Raw genomic sequence first — 14186 nt, 5'->3', positions numbered from 1 at the left:
TGTCCCAACAACTGTAAGCGGAGATTTATTTTCACTGTTGCTTCTTGTCTTGCTAGATTAGAAATAAGTTCACTGAGGATTTATAGTATCTAATTCCCGTAGAAAGAGATTTATAATAAAAAAAAAAAAGTAGTAAAAGCTTGCGTAAAGAGGAACCTGAGAGTTTCAGATCTTCCCCAGTTAAGATAGTAAAACCTGTGATTCTTGAAATCTGTGGTATTCGCCTGAAGAGTGGTGAGTTAAAAGCAGTCACCAGATACCTTCCGGTAATTGAGGTGTCCCGGTCCTGGAAAGAAGAGTGAGCACACAGAGTCAGAGTGTGAACTGACTCTAAATCAGCTGACTGAAAGGCACATGGGCAGCACCTCCAAATTTCCATCATATTTAGAGTTTGCTGCATGCTGAAGTTAGTCATTGTTCCCGTTGCTATCCTGAAAGTGCCCCTTTGTGCTTCCTGCACACAAACTTCCCAGTCTGCTCTGTGGGGTTGATACCCTGTATATTACATTATGAAAGGAAAGGGAGACAGAGCTTATTTTTCATTTTCTGATTTGTTTTGTACAGTACAGGGAGTTGGCAGCCTTCTGTGCATGCTAACCATGTCAGCTGAGCATTGCCTCCTGCTCTAAGTTACTTCTGCTGTGCTTGACATTGAGCAGCAAGCTAAGGCATCTACGCTGGAAACTTAGATGGCCTTGCCAGCTGGTGAATCAAATTTTAGAGGGGTTGTACTGCTGCAGGAAAGCACCCCTCTCCCTGTGCTATCTGGAGAGGGAGTCCTGACCAAAGAAACTCGTAGGCTAAGTACCTGATGTGACGCAGGGACAGTTGTTCACGAGTGGCTTTTGTTTGCGGCCTGCTTGGTACTCGCCTGAGATGCATCTCATCATCGTGATGCAAAGCTGAGAGGAGTCCCCAGAAGGAGGAGTGGAATTGCAGGGAGCTTGGCATACCCAGCCAGGAGCTTACCCTGCTCTGCCCTGCTTATCCAGGGTATGTGGGCTTCACACAGCCTGGATTGAATTCCCTGTGACGAGAGAACAGCAACAGTAAACCACATGAAATGAGAAACTAAATCTTGGAATAATGACCCATTCACCACGCTCTTGCAAATACTTCTTTCATCTGATTTCACTGCTGCTGTTTAAGTGATTGTTGTGGCAAGAAGCAGAGAGATCAGAGCAGTAAGGAGAGCACTTTGTGTGCCCGCAGATACATTGGAGCCTCAGAAAAAGGAGTCAGTGCTATCAGCAATGACCATAAACATCCCATGACAGCATCTCCTAGGAAGCATACTTAAAGTCTGTTCTGCTACGGGCTAGGCAGTGCTCCCTCCTGTGCAGGGATGGGACATCTGCGTGTTCTATGCCCACAATGTGTCACTAGTGCTGAGACTGCTTTTTCATCGTGTGCAGGAAAATTCTGTGCAAATGGTGAGATTTTCCAAACCAGCCATTCTGTCCCAGTAATGTTCCTTCCAAAGTTAACAGTAAATTTGACAGCGGAGATCTACAGGCCAAAGCAAAGCGCTTTCAAGAAATCCCCTCTAAAAATACAGAATACTCTTGCCTTCAGCATTGTTCATTCCGTTACAGAAAGGAGATTAGGGCCTATAGCCTTAGCTTCATAAATCTGGATCTGTAATGCAGAGCCTTAGTAAGGTTAATTTTTTTTTTCTAAGGGCTTAATCCAAAATTGACTGAACGTGACAGGACATCTTCTGCTGATTTCCCAGCATTCAGGATAAGGGTTAGAGTATAGTGAACCTTAGCCATGTTATACGAGTCTGAAGAAGTCTGACAAGACATACAGGTTCAGAGCAGGAGTGCCTGCTTCCCCACCAGGTGCTGCTGGCATTACAAATGCCTGTACAGGTTTGCTTGCTGCCCAGGTTGTTGCCAGAGGCAGTCTGCACGTAAAATCATGATGGATGGTGCCTCCTTTTTTTTCCCTTTTGGTATTTGCTGGAGTGAAATGTTCCTCATAAGACTGAGCATGGGGAGGGTAGATTTCGTGAGCAGCTGTGAGATTAGCAGTGAGAGCGCAGAGTCACTTGGGTTTGAACTAGTGGCTAATTCCCGTAGGGTAGGATTAGTGGCAGGAGTGGTGACATGAGGATATGTCACTGTGCTGTTGGAGAGAGGAAACTCTTGAGCAGCATGGGCCCGCACTGATTCTACTAGGACGGGGCCTCAGAGCTCTGAGGTGGGCTGTGGGTAGTTGGCGTTGATCTTGTTGGGTAACTCATCCATCCATCTGGAAGCACTGAGACCACGTTGTATTGCAGGCATAGGCCTGGTTTTATTTTAATTTCTGTATCAGGCTTTGAGTCAGCGCTGCTCTATTTTTGTCAAGGTGACATAACAGGCTTATGCTTCTTAGTCTTTCTTGGCACTATGCATCATAAGTCCACCTCTTAGTCTTGTTCATGCATTTAGGTCTCAAGCCTGTTGTACGCCTCCTCTGAAGACTTCAGGCAAAGGGACTCACAGAAAGAGGTGTTGTGTTTTGGATTTGTTTTTTTTCTCTTTCCCTCTTTTTTTGGCAGGGATAAAATAGAAGCTCTGTTGGGAGCAACTCAGCAAATGATGTTTTCTGGGCCAACAAATTCCAGCATTGCTGCCCAGTGGGACCAAGGAGTCTATCACAGGACTCAGCAGCCAGCCTGGCAGCTCAGCCAGAGAGGTGTGCATGGCGTGCATACCAAAGACTTGAAGCCTTTTTGTGTCCACCTCTCTCCTTCCCACAGTAAATGGAGAGACATTTACTTTGGGATTCTGGGAAACACCTCAAATGTAACTCCTCTTTTCTGGCAAGAATACCACATAAAAGTGCTGCAAATAATATATATGCACATATATGTATAAAAAAAATAAGGTATGCACACATGTGGACATATAAATACTTATGGGTTGCTCCATCCTTGGGATTATGTAGCAATCTCCAGCGCGTCTGTGTTTCAGCAGTAATGGCCTCAGCTCTCTGCTGCCCCATTTCACAAGAATGTCTTTCTGCCCTTGTAAAGCTGCCTGTGGAAGCTGTCATTAGCTGCTGTGCATATGGTAAAGGCGAAGCTCTTATAGGTGTGCCTGACCCTGAAGGGACTTGGAGCAACCTTGGGGTCCCCCTGGATTTATGCCCCTTGGGTTCAGACCCAGCGGTGTGATGGAAGCTTTGTGATTACATATTGCGGTGTGCCAGGGGTTTTTGTAGTCTATGCCTGTATGCTTTAGCCTACCACTCCAATTTAACTGGAGGGTGAATCATGCCCATTCATCTCAATAGCAATGAAATCATGTCAGTAATTGTGTTAGCTTCCACAGGTACTTTTCTGAAGTGCCTGGAGGGAGGGAAGGTGGGACTGCTGGCATTTCAAACCAGCAGAGATCCTGGATCCTGAGCAGTACCAGCTTGCCAGCTGCTTTACTGTAAGAGAAGTCAGCCCCATGGGCATCGTTTCATCTCCAGAGCAGCAGCCCAGGGAACATGGGGATGGGGCTGCTCATAGGAGCTGGCTCACAGAGAGCCCCCACCAGCAGGAAGGAGTCAGGCATGGAGGGAGCCTGGAGTGCCATTCCCAGCCCATCTCTGCCAGAAAACACACAGTACTGCCTTAACTGGGGCATGTGGCTTGCAGAAACTTGTCCTTATGCTTGGAGGGCTGCTTGACTTTAAGATTAAAATCTAATAACAGAGCGCTTCTGGATGTGAATGTTTGACAGTCTTAGTCTGAAGCCCAAGCCGCCAAGCAAGGATACGTTTTAAAGCTTAATCAGTTTTATCCCAGCCAGTGCGTAAGATTGATGCAGAGTGCCTTTGGACACACTGGTGAGCATGGGTACAGGTGGAGATCTCTCCCTGGCTTGTCCAGGTTCAGACACCCATCTGCTTGCCAGAGCAGTCCTTGGCTGTGTGCTTGGCATGAGTTCTCCAGAGCTTTATATCTGAGCCCTGATGTGAGCGCATGTTGCATCACTGCATGCCAGGCATGAGCCTGCAAGAGCCTGCATGGAGGCCGGGTGGCTGTAATCCATCGTGCCTTTATCCTACTGCACAGATGCAGAGCATCTCAAAAGCACACAAAGCAGCCAGCAAGGACAGGTGGATGCTCCCTGTTACGTGGCCTAGCAGTGAGTGTTAACTTTCACAGAATTTTCACTCACTTGAGCCTCTTAGACTGGGTCTTAGTTTTATTCTTGTATTATGATATTATACTTCTGGTTTTAATTTGTTTCTGAGAAAGTCTGTTCTGTTTGGAGATGTTGTGGCCCTGTTTATGGACACTGAACACGTAGGTGCAGGCAGCTTTGAAAAATAACTTCTGGATGTTGGGACAGTGGAGGAGAGCACCTTGCTCCATTTCATTCCTGCTTTCTTGTAACTGTGAATTTATTTATGTGTATATGGGGAGATCATCTATCTGTCCTTGGTTGCTGTCCTTGGTTGTACCATGTTAGCCTGAGTTTGCCACTGCATCTTGGAAGTTGGCTAGAAACTAGATGGAACATTTTCTTTTCTCAAGAGAATGTTTTTCAAGAAATCCTGGAGCTGAGCTAACGCTTTGCAGTCCCTGGCCTGTATTTTGATCCAACTCTATGCCATACCTGAAGGGTGGAATGTGCAGCTCTGACATCCTTTTCTTCACTTAACTGGGGAGCTGAGACTGGGAGAAATGAAGACTAAATCCCATGGGGATTTAAAGACTATGTTGTATAGTAGTGGGTGAGTAAAGCAACACTATCTCAGCATGTCATCCCCAGGGACTGTTGTACAACAGCACTGTATGATACCTTCAGTTCTTCCTTTGTTCTGCACCCAGGAATCAGTGCTATCCATAAGCACCACGGGACTGCTCAGGCTGTAGTGATTTTCCCCTTTAAAGTACCATAAGAGTTGTATTGGAATAAGCCTCCAAGGCTGAAAGGGAGCAGTTGCTCTTCATTTCGTTCAGCAACAAACCTGAGGCTTTCAAGCTGCTTTCCCAAGTGTTGCACAGCTTGATCTTTTTCTGATCTCTGCTTTGTGGCTTCCTTTTTCAAAGGCTGGTGACCTGGGTTTTCATTTGTGATTTCAATATTTCTCCCTATTCTAAAGATGTGGTTGTTATTGGAAGAATGTGGGAGATGCCAACCATTTTCTGTGAAGAAACTTCTAAGCAACAGTGAGTTCTATACAACCTAAGACTTGTGGAATTGGAAATTAATTTCCTAAATTCCTTAATTCTTTTCTTAATTCTCAGAGTGGTATAAAACCTTTGAAACAAAATTTGGATGTCCCTATTTCAAAACCAGTGGGAGATGGCATTGTGAAATCAATTAGATTCTTTGAGTTTGGCTGCTGAGCCCCCAGAGCTTAGTGTGGAAAGAAGAAAGGAAAGGAAGTTTCATTTGGGCCCAAAATAATTGTTAGGATGTCTTAAAAACAACTTATTTTTGCAACTCAAGAGATCTTATGCAAAGGAAAACTGAAATATTGTTAACTTCACAGAGGTATTTAGGGCTTTTCTTAATAAGAGGCCTCCTTCTGCTCCCCTCCTTATTTAGTCAAAGTATTAGTTTAAATGTGTTGTCCACTGTGTGTATTTGAAGTAGGTCCTCCAGCTTGAAAATCCTTCCTCTTAGATAAGTATCTTAACACCTGCACTGTTATGCCAGCTCTCTTTCGTTCTCCTCTACTGAAGTTGTTTCATTCTGGAAAAAAAGAATTACATTTTCACTGGAGCAGCAGGAGATGGAAACATGTATTGCTCTGGCTAGGAAAGCAAGAAATAGAAACACATTTTTTCTCTATCGTAATGGAGATTTTCGTATTTCTGCAAGGTAAAATGATTTCAGCAGAAGAGGTGGAGAAAAATCAAAGTCTAGTCCCTGCATGCAAAGGAGGTTAAGTGCACATTTGCTCTCTCCAAAGGAATATTCAAATGACTTTGCACGGTGAAGACTGAAAAATCAAAATGTTCCCATTCAGGAGTGCCAAAAAAAAATGACTTGGCTAATTCTGGGTTTTTGGGGGGTATTTTATTGTATAAATATAATATAAATATATATTTTTTTCACATTTGGATAGTCTATAATCCTTGTTGCAGCTCAGTTTGTGTCTAGCTGTTGCTACATTGTCTCTGCATCTTTTGTGACTAAATCGCTTGCCTTGAGATGGGATCACTAGGGTTTTTATGAGCTTTAAACTGTGCCTTTGGGATTTCCAAACCTAGGAGAACCTCAACATGAGGCAATTCGAATGGGAAGCCAGCTGCTCCTGCAGTGTAGATCCTTATTGCATGCACAGCCCTTGCAACACAGAGTGCTGAAGGCAAAAGAAGGAAAAAAATGAAAGGGTTCATCCTTTAAAATGTATTTCTATGTCATGAGTGAGGTTATCTGAGCAGAGTGAGTGGCAGGTACTTGTATAACACCTATTCATTGGCAAACTCACTGGTGCTGGGAAATTGTATTTGACATGCCTCAGAAAGGGCTGGATCATCTGCAATTGTAATTTCATTTTTTACAAATGTCAGACTGAAGTGGCTGATGTGTAAAGAACACCTCTCTCGGTGAATGACGCTTAGGCAGCTCATTTTGTCATTTCTTCTGGGTCTAGAATAAAATGACGCCGTTAACCTGATGTGCCATAGCTGCGTGTGAGGACAAAGGCTGCCTTTCTGAGTCGGGATGAAGTCTGTTTTCCAAGGGAAGTTTGCCAGTGAAAGGCTTATGGCAGAGCCTCAGTAGGACCTTAGAAACGCAGCCCTTAGAGAACCTCTCTGCCATTCTTGCTTCATGGAACTGCTAAAAATATTGAATGGAAAATGCAAGTATTAAGGAAATGAGGTAGATTTGGGCCCTGCGAGCTGGATGGCTTCCAGTTTCATCAGCTTCCCGGAATCCTTGCTGCTAAAATGAAGAGCTCCTTGTAAATCTTAGAAACTTGTCAGTGTTTTTCCTCTCACATGACCACACTGGTTCATATGGTGGGATGCACAGGAGAGCTGTCAGCGTAGAGCAGCAAGTACAGAGCTTACGACTGCTGCCGTCTGTGAAGACAGTGAAACCAAGGCCCAGCTCTGCCAGAGCTATCTTTAGGATGGGCCTGGGGTAGCCGGAGGGAGCTGCTCTAGAGCTACATGGCCAGGCCTTGCTGCTGGCCCAGCCCATGAGACCTGCTCCAGGTGGGGCCTTTTTTGTGCGGCCTTCTGGGGAGTTGGCCAGCGAAGAGCACTGGGAAGTCGGTTTGGTCATGGGAGAGAGTCAGTCATGCAGCAGAGAGGCCTTGCATCTCCAGCATCTCCTGCTGTGTTGGTGCTGTGATGAGGGCAGTGCGTTGTGCAGCCCGCAGGGACTGCAGGCCCTGCTTTTTCGAGGTTCTTGCCTCTGTTCCTCAGGCTCTGCATGAGGGACTGAGAGGGAATGGCCTCAAGTTGTGCCAGGGGAGGTTCTGGTTGGATATTAGGAAACATTTCTTCTCAGAAAGAGTGGGGATGCACTGGCACAGGCTGCCCAGGGAGTGGTGGAGTCACTGTCCCTGGAGGTGTTCAAGAAAAGGGTAAATGTGGCACTGAGGGACGTGGGCAGTGGGCATGCTGAGGGTGGGTTGTGGTTGGGCTTGGTGAAGTTGGAGGTCTTTTCTAACCTTAGTGATTCTGTGAGTCTGTGACTGTAGCCTTATTTAGTCCATTGACATGGCTGCATTTCTTCTGGCTCAGGTGTAACAAAGGTGTATTTTGAGGTGTTTCCTAAGCACTTCAGGACATGGCGGATGTTTAGGGGGGATGGGAGGAAACCTGGAAGGGGGATCTCCAAGCAAGTTCACCAAAATTCTCCTTCTGGTCACGTGGTTAGGTGCACCCTCCCTAAGAAGTCAGGCCTGCCCAGGGCTGAAAAGGCATTTGCTGCATTTAACACCAAGCCAAGAATAAACTCTGCATTTCAACCACATCACTGCAGATTCCTGGAAACAAGGCCTGCCTTTATGCTTGGAGGGCTTCCCTGCTCTGCCAGTAACCACAAGGAAGAGCAACAGCAGCTTTGACTGTAAACTGCTGTTGAAGGCATACTGTCCTGGACAAGCACGTACAATACCACTCATTGTGCTCACCTAATACTTTGCCCACATGGCTTAACGGTTATGCTTAATTCTGAGAAGGGGAAAAATAAGTATCTTCTGCTGAGCATCCCACCCAGAGCAAACACTGAAGTGTAAGACAAGCATGGGCACTGTCCTAGACCTCCAAATTTCACTGGCCACCAGATAGCCAGTGGCCTTCTGGGAAGGGCAGCATCCAGACAGACGGGTTTTTACTGGCTTCTGCTGCTGTATCTTGTTAAAGTTGAAGAGAGAGGATGCGTATGAACTTACGATTAAGATCTTGTTCTGATTTTCAGGAAGTTGGTGTTCAGTCTTGGTTCTGGCAAATATGGGTAAATTCTTGACCTCCACCCCTTGCTTACCCATCCATTCAAAAGAGGCTAATAATACTTTTTCTTATCTCTTTAGGGCAGGATGTGGCTCTGTTTAGCACAGTGTGTCACTGATCTTTCCATTGTGACAGTGAAGTGGTGAGAGAGCTTGTCAGAAACTCTAGAGAGGCTTCTGGTGGTGGTGCGGGCTGTAGAATGCTAATGCAAAGCATCAGTTAACTACCTGATTTTCACTTTGGGATCATAGAGGATGGGTGGGATCAAGCTGGATTCAGATTTCAGCTCTCCCACAGATCTTCACATCGGTGTGGAGATGCCATTTGTGTTACCATTCTCCTCGTTGCAGCCCCTTTCCAGGAAAACAGATGTCCAGTCAGAGGTCAAAATTGATTAGATTTTCAGTATGGATTTCATAAGGGGGCCCTGAGACCCTCAAATGATTTTTTTTTTTCTATGTGGGCACCCAAGTGACTTTGAAAGCAGCTTTGTCTAGGCCCATGACCCTGTCCTCCGTCTCAGCAGAATGCTGATGGTAACACTTGCCTCAGAGCTTCTGTGAGGACTGTGCAGAACTCTTGGCCAAGGTTAGCCACAGCTGAGATAGTTACTGTGAAAGAGCTGTGACCTGTAAATTCATTCCGTATCAGAGATATTTAAATGCATCTTGTGCGAGAAGCAGCAGAAACTTGTATTTTAGGATGCTGAACTACCAGGATGCTTTTGGACACCCCTTGATGCAGTTTTTCTCCAAAATGTGAAGAAAAAAAAAAGTGACCTATTTGCACTCCCGTCATAGCTGCTTTCCTCCATCTGTGATGGTGCCTAGAGCCCGTCTGACAGCTGAGAAACAGAGGTGCCAAGAGCTAGTATGTATTTTTAGGAAGGCATTGCTTAAGTCTGCAGATGACCCTGTGCTTTCTGGTCATGTTCCTGACAGTACTTATGGCTGCAGGCTATTCCCTAAGGCATTCTCCCTGATAAGCTTCATGAAGACTCTGTCGTTTTGGCAGCCCTATTTTTGATGAGGTGCTTCCTGGCAGTTACAGGTGATGCACTGGAAAATGTGCCTTTCTGCAGCTTGCTCGCTGATGGCATTTGGCTTCAGGACTCTCGTGGTAGGGAACAGGTATGAAACAAGGAAGTCCCCACCCCAACGAGCACTACAGGGGGAAATAGGTTATTGCATTAGCTGCTGGAAGGGGTGCAGCCAGGAAAGTTTAAAGGCTTCAAGAATTTGTAGGTGGGATTTATCAGTCAGGGTTGCCTCAGTACGGATAAGCATGGGAGCTAAACCCTCAGGAGCAGAGAAGATGCTCTCCCCCCAGCACGGTGCTTTGCCAAATCACAGTGTCACCTGCGCGGCGTTTTGCAGCATCAAAGCATCATTACACAATTTGACAGCTCTGGTGACCTCTGATCCAGTGAGTCCCAGAGCTGAGTGAGCAGGAGCTCGGCTGGTCAGGCCTGCGGTGTGTTTGGAAAGCCATGTGGGCGAACTCGCGTAGCACCTACCCATGTTAAATGCATTTTGGTGGAAAAATGTTTGTTCCTCCGTCCCTTTTGTAAGAGATGGATCAAAAGAAAACCCTTCCTGCGTGACTTCTGTTTATTTTATTTCTATTTTTTTTTTTATGATGATGAGGCTTGTCCAGTTCACAGGTTAAGCTTTTGAGGCCTGGGATGCTGCCTCCATTTGTGCTGGGGCTGCACCGAGCACGTAGCAACTTGTCTCGTTGCAGGGACTTGAAGCTGGACAACGTGCTGCTGGACCATGAGGGTCACTGCAAGCTGGCAGACTTCGGAATGTGCAAGGAGGGCATTCATGATGGCATTACCACAGCTACCTTCTGTGGTACACCAGACTACATTGCTCCGGAGGTATAAGGAACCTTTCTTTGCCAGGAAATGTCAGTTTTGAGCAGCCAGCCTGCACTCTGTTGTCTTTAGTTAGACCTTATTTGTCTGCTGGGTGCAAGGTTTCCTACTAGATGCATGCTTCTGTTACTGGTCCCTGGTGCAAACGAAACATGAGGCGCCAAGATAAGCATATCTTTTTCTTAAGCAAAGGTGAGGTGAAGAGTGGAGCTACAACTGCAGAAAACTTGAGGAAGAGGCACATACAGATCCTGGCCCAGTTTGATTTGAAAGGAGATCATATTCTCCCTCCTTTCTCTATTCATTTTTCTACCTTCTCCCCTTCCCTGTCATTCACCAACCTCACTACAAAATTAATAAACGCCTCTTTAAGGAACAACTGCCCTTCAGATGCTGCCAGATGTTTTGACAGGGTTTCAGATCCTCCTTTCAACACAAATGAATTTTTGTTTGTGGTTGGTGTTTGTGCCTTTCTCATACAGTTATGCTCCTTCCCCTCTCCAGCTGATAGTGCTGGTGTTGGAGCAGTGTGAGCATTTCATTCCCAGGGGCAAGGAAAAGGCGGTATCAGCTCATGCGCATAGCTGCTCCACCACTTCTGAGGCTCAGATAGTTTAGCTGAAATGTCTTTTTTCCTCCTGATAAACTCTAGCATCATTTCTAAGGCATTGTTGACCCAATGAGCAGCCAAGCTAATTCAGTCATTTAATAGATCTGATGTACCTTAGTGCAGATCAGTGGGTTCCCAGCTGTATGTCATGTAGGCATCCAGCCAGCATAGTAGAGAGAACTGTTAGGCCACAGCAAGAACTTCCGCAATGATATTTCCAAATCTCTTTTCCTCCCTAGTTCAGTTTAGGGACCTCTAGGGATGACGTGTCATTCTCATGCCTTTTCCAGATACTGCAAGAGATGCTGTATGGCCCTGATGTTGACTGGTGGGCCATGGGCGTGCTGCTATATGAGATGCTGTGTGGCCACGCGCCCTTTGAGGCAGAGAATGAGGACGACCTGTTTGAGGCCATTCTGAACGATGAAGTTGTCTACCCAACATGGCTCCAGCAGGATGCAGTGGCAATCCTCAAAGCGGTAAGTTCCCTCTGCTGTCTTCACTTTCTTAGCTTTCTTCAGTCTAAACCTAACAAAAGGAAACAGGGCTGGAGGATGGGTGCTCAGAAATTGTGGTTTCCCTGGCCCTTTCTTATCTTGGACGGAAGGATAAACTAAAAAAGAATATCCTGCCACACTTCAGCATGCTTTCGCAGTTACGTCCTTTATACAGTTCAGCAGCCAACTTGGCAAGCAAAGTGTGTGCTGGTCTGCCTGTCTGGGCATTCCCTTGCTGGCTTAATGATTTACAACATACGGTCATCTTCCAGAACAGAAGTAGCAGGTATATACAGTATTACCAGCAGTGACTGTATGATAGGACAAGGACAGTTTTAAACTAAAAAAGTAGGTTTAGATTAGATATAAGGAAGAAATTCTTCACTGTGAAGGTGGTGAGGCCCTGGCACAGGCTGCCTAGCAAAGCTGTGGCTGCCCCATCCCTTGAAGTGTTCAGGGTCAGGTTGGATGGGGCTTTCAGCAGCCTAGTCTGGTGAAGGATGTCCATGCCCATGGCAGGAGACTAGAACTGGATGGTCCTGAAGGTCAGTTCCAGCCCAGGCCATTCACTGATTCTGTGGTTTCCATGTGACTCAAGTGTCAGTGAAGTGAAGACTTCCTGATAATCCTTTGTTCTGACTGTTGGTACTGCCAGCTTTCCCCTGGGGACCACTGCCTACCTGCATACATAAGTTTCTGATTTTTGTGTGTTCGGGTGGGGGGGAGGGGGGAAAGGGAGGCTGTACAGCAAACAGTTTGAGGAGAGTTGTTGCTGACTGCACTTAGTTCTTGTTCTAACATGTATTCCTGAATTTTCCCAAGACCTCTCTTATCCTGTGCCTCACATATTTGCCTGTGACGTGAGGAGGAAGCTTTTTTAGATTTCAGACTGTGCGTGTACAAACAGTGCCTAGTGTACTGGAGCTCCTTGGCTTTGTCTTGAATCAGTGACAAAGGCATTAACCTTGGAGTCAGGAGACCTAACTTGGCTGTTCTGCTACTGACTTCTTCCTGCCCATGATCATATCTCTTAATATTTCTAAGCACACTTCTTATAGAGAAGGATCAGAGTTTGTCCTTCCCTTGCAAAGTGCTGTGAACACGAATGTATTCAAGGCTTGGTACTACTAAATGGTAATAGAGGGCCAAAGAAATAATTGGACAAGATAGCATTTTATAGTAATGCTATATGAGTGCTGACTCAAAGAAATGAGAAAGAAACAAGAAATTTCCTCTGAGGAAAGGTTGAGGGAACTGGGCTTGTTTAGTTTGGAGAAGAGAAGGCTCCGGGGAGAGCTCATTGTGGCTTTCCAATACTTGAAGGGAGCCTATAAACAGGAGGGGGAATGATTGTTCACGAGGGTGGATAGCGATAGGAGAAGGGGGAATGGTTTTAAGCTGAGACAGGGGAGATTTAGGTTAGATATTAGGAGGAAGTTTTTCACACAGAGGGTGGTGATGCATTGGAACAGGTTGCCCAGGGAGGTTGTGGATGCCCCGTCCCTGGAGGCATTCAAGGCCAGACTGGACGTGGCTCTGGGCAGCCTGGTCTAGTGGTTGGCGACCCTGCACTTGGCAGGGGGTTGAGACTCGATGATCTTTGAGGTCCTTTTCAACCCAAGCCATTCTATGATTCTATGAAATGGAGAAATTAAATATGTAAAGAACCATTTCAAGGTGAGGAGCGTTTGATTTTGTTGGGTCTTTAATCTGGTAGCCAGAATCTGTAAGGAGAATTGCTTATTGTAGTCTTCTGATGTTAATATTATTTTTTGTAGATACAGCATTATCATTACTGTGTGAGCACCTTCTAATCACTGTTGTGTTGTTTGTCTCAACGGAAAGTGAATGTGAGCTCCCTGATTTACAGCTGTGGCAGTACTTTCTAACCCATGATATTAAGAGCATGGAAAATCAGAGCACTGAACTGCTGCAGTGACAGAAATGATAATAAGTAATTACATGGCATGGGAGGTGTATGGAAGAGCAGGAAATTAAACCTGGGGTCTCTTATGTTGCAGGCTAAGGCCTTAATATCCTCAATAATTGGATTATCCCCTCACTAAAAGTTCTGGCCTCTAACCTTGAGCAGAACAAGTGGGAATTCACTTAGCGCTTGAGTGGTACAAAGCTCTGAAACTAAAATCAAATTCCCCTGCCAGGAAGATGTGATTAGGCGTAGGTACTAAGAGATTCTATACAAATGTGTGTATCTAGGTTTAGAAAGCACTTGGGCAGCCTGCCTTCTAGAAGAGCTTCCTTATAAATAAGGATAATAGGTTTTAGGACCCATTTCATGGATGCTGTTATTTTGTTTTGCTTACATTTACCATAACTGTGTGTCACCAGTTTCCCCTGATCAGAAAGCACCTGATTTCTGAAGATTGCATCCTGTTCATCTTTGCAGTTTCCTGATAATGACCAAGACATGTTCTTAGGCCCTCATTAAGAGCAGTTGGTGTTACTGGTTTGTTTTTGAGCACTGACACCAAGGAAAACAGAAACAACCTCAGTGCCCTGGGACTGTGCTTAGAATTCAAATCAGAAACATTTGGGCTCTAAAAGAAGTTTTCTTTTTCTGTTTATTAATGTTTGGGTTGGTGTGGGGTTTTTTTTGGTTTTTTTTTTTTTTGTCCTTGATACTATATTTCAAGTGCTGGAAGTAGTAGGGCAGAGCTAAATTGGTGTAGATGAACAGGATTTGGATGGAATCATGACTCTCAGAGGAGGGAACTGGGAAATCCCAAACCCTTCATGTTTACAGTACCCTGCATGACTGGAGTGAGTCAC

The 14186-nt window shown here is 45.5% G+C and overlaps 1 protein-coding gene across 2 annotated transcripts in view; it reads left to right on the top strand.

Moving 5' to 3' along the window:
* Window positions 1–14186, top strand: part of PRKCH (protein kinase C eta) — a 108131-nt gene that overhangs the window by 78041 nt on the left and 15904 nt on the right. For both annotated transcript variants that reach the window (XM_021401496.1, XM_021401497.1), the window contains exons 11-12: window positions 10154–10292; window positions 11190–11378. In XM_021401496.1, the coding sequence (XP_021257171.1) occupies window positions 10154–10292; window positions 11190–11378 (328 nt within the window). The remainder of the gene's footprint in view (window positions 1–10153; window positions 10293–11189; window positions 11379–14186) is intronic.

This window comes from Numida meleagris, chromosome 6, assembly GCF_002078875.1.
Source record: "Numida meleagris isolate 19003 breed g44 Domestic line chromosome 6, NumMel1.0, whole genome shotgun sequence".
In the NCBI taxonomy this organism is placed as follows: domain Eukaryota; kingdom Metazoa; phylum Chordata; class Aves; order Galliformes; family Numididae; genus Numida; species Numida meleagris.
Note: the sequence above shows the minus strand (reverse complement) of the source record. Positions and strands in the feature narration are given on the sequence as shown.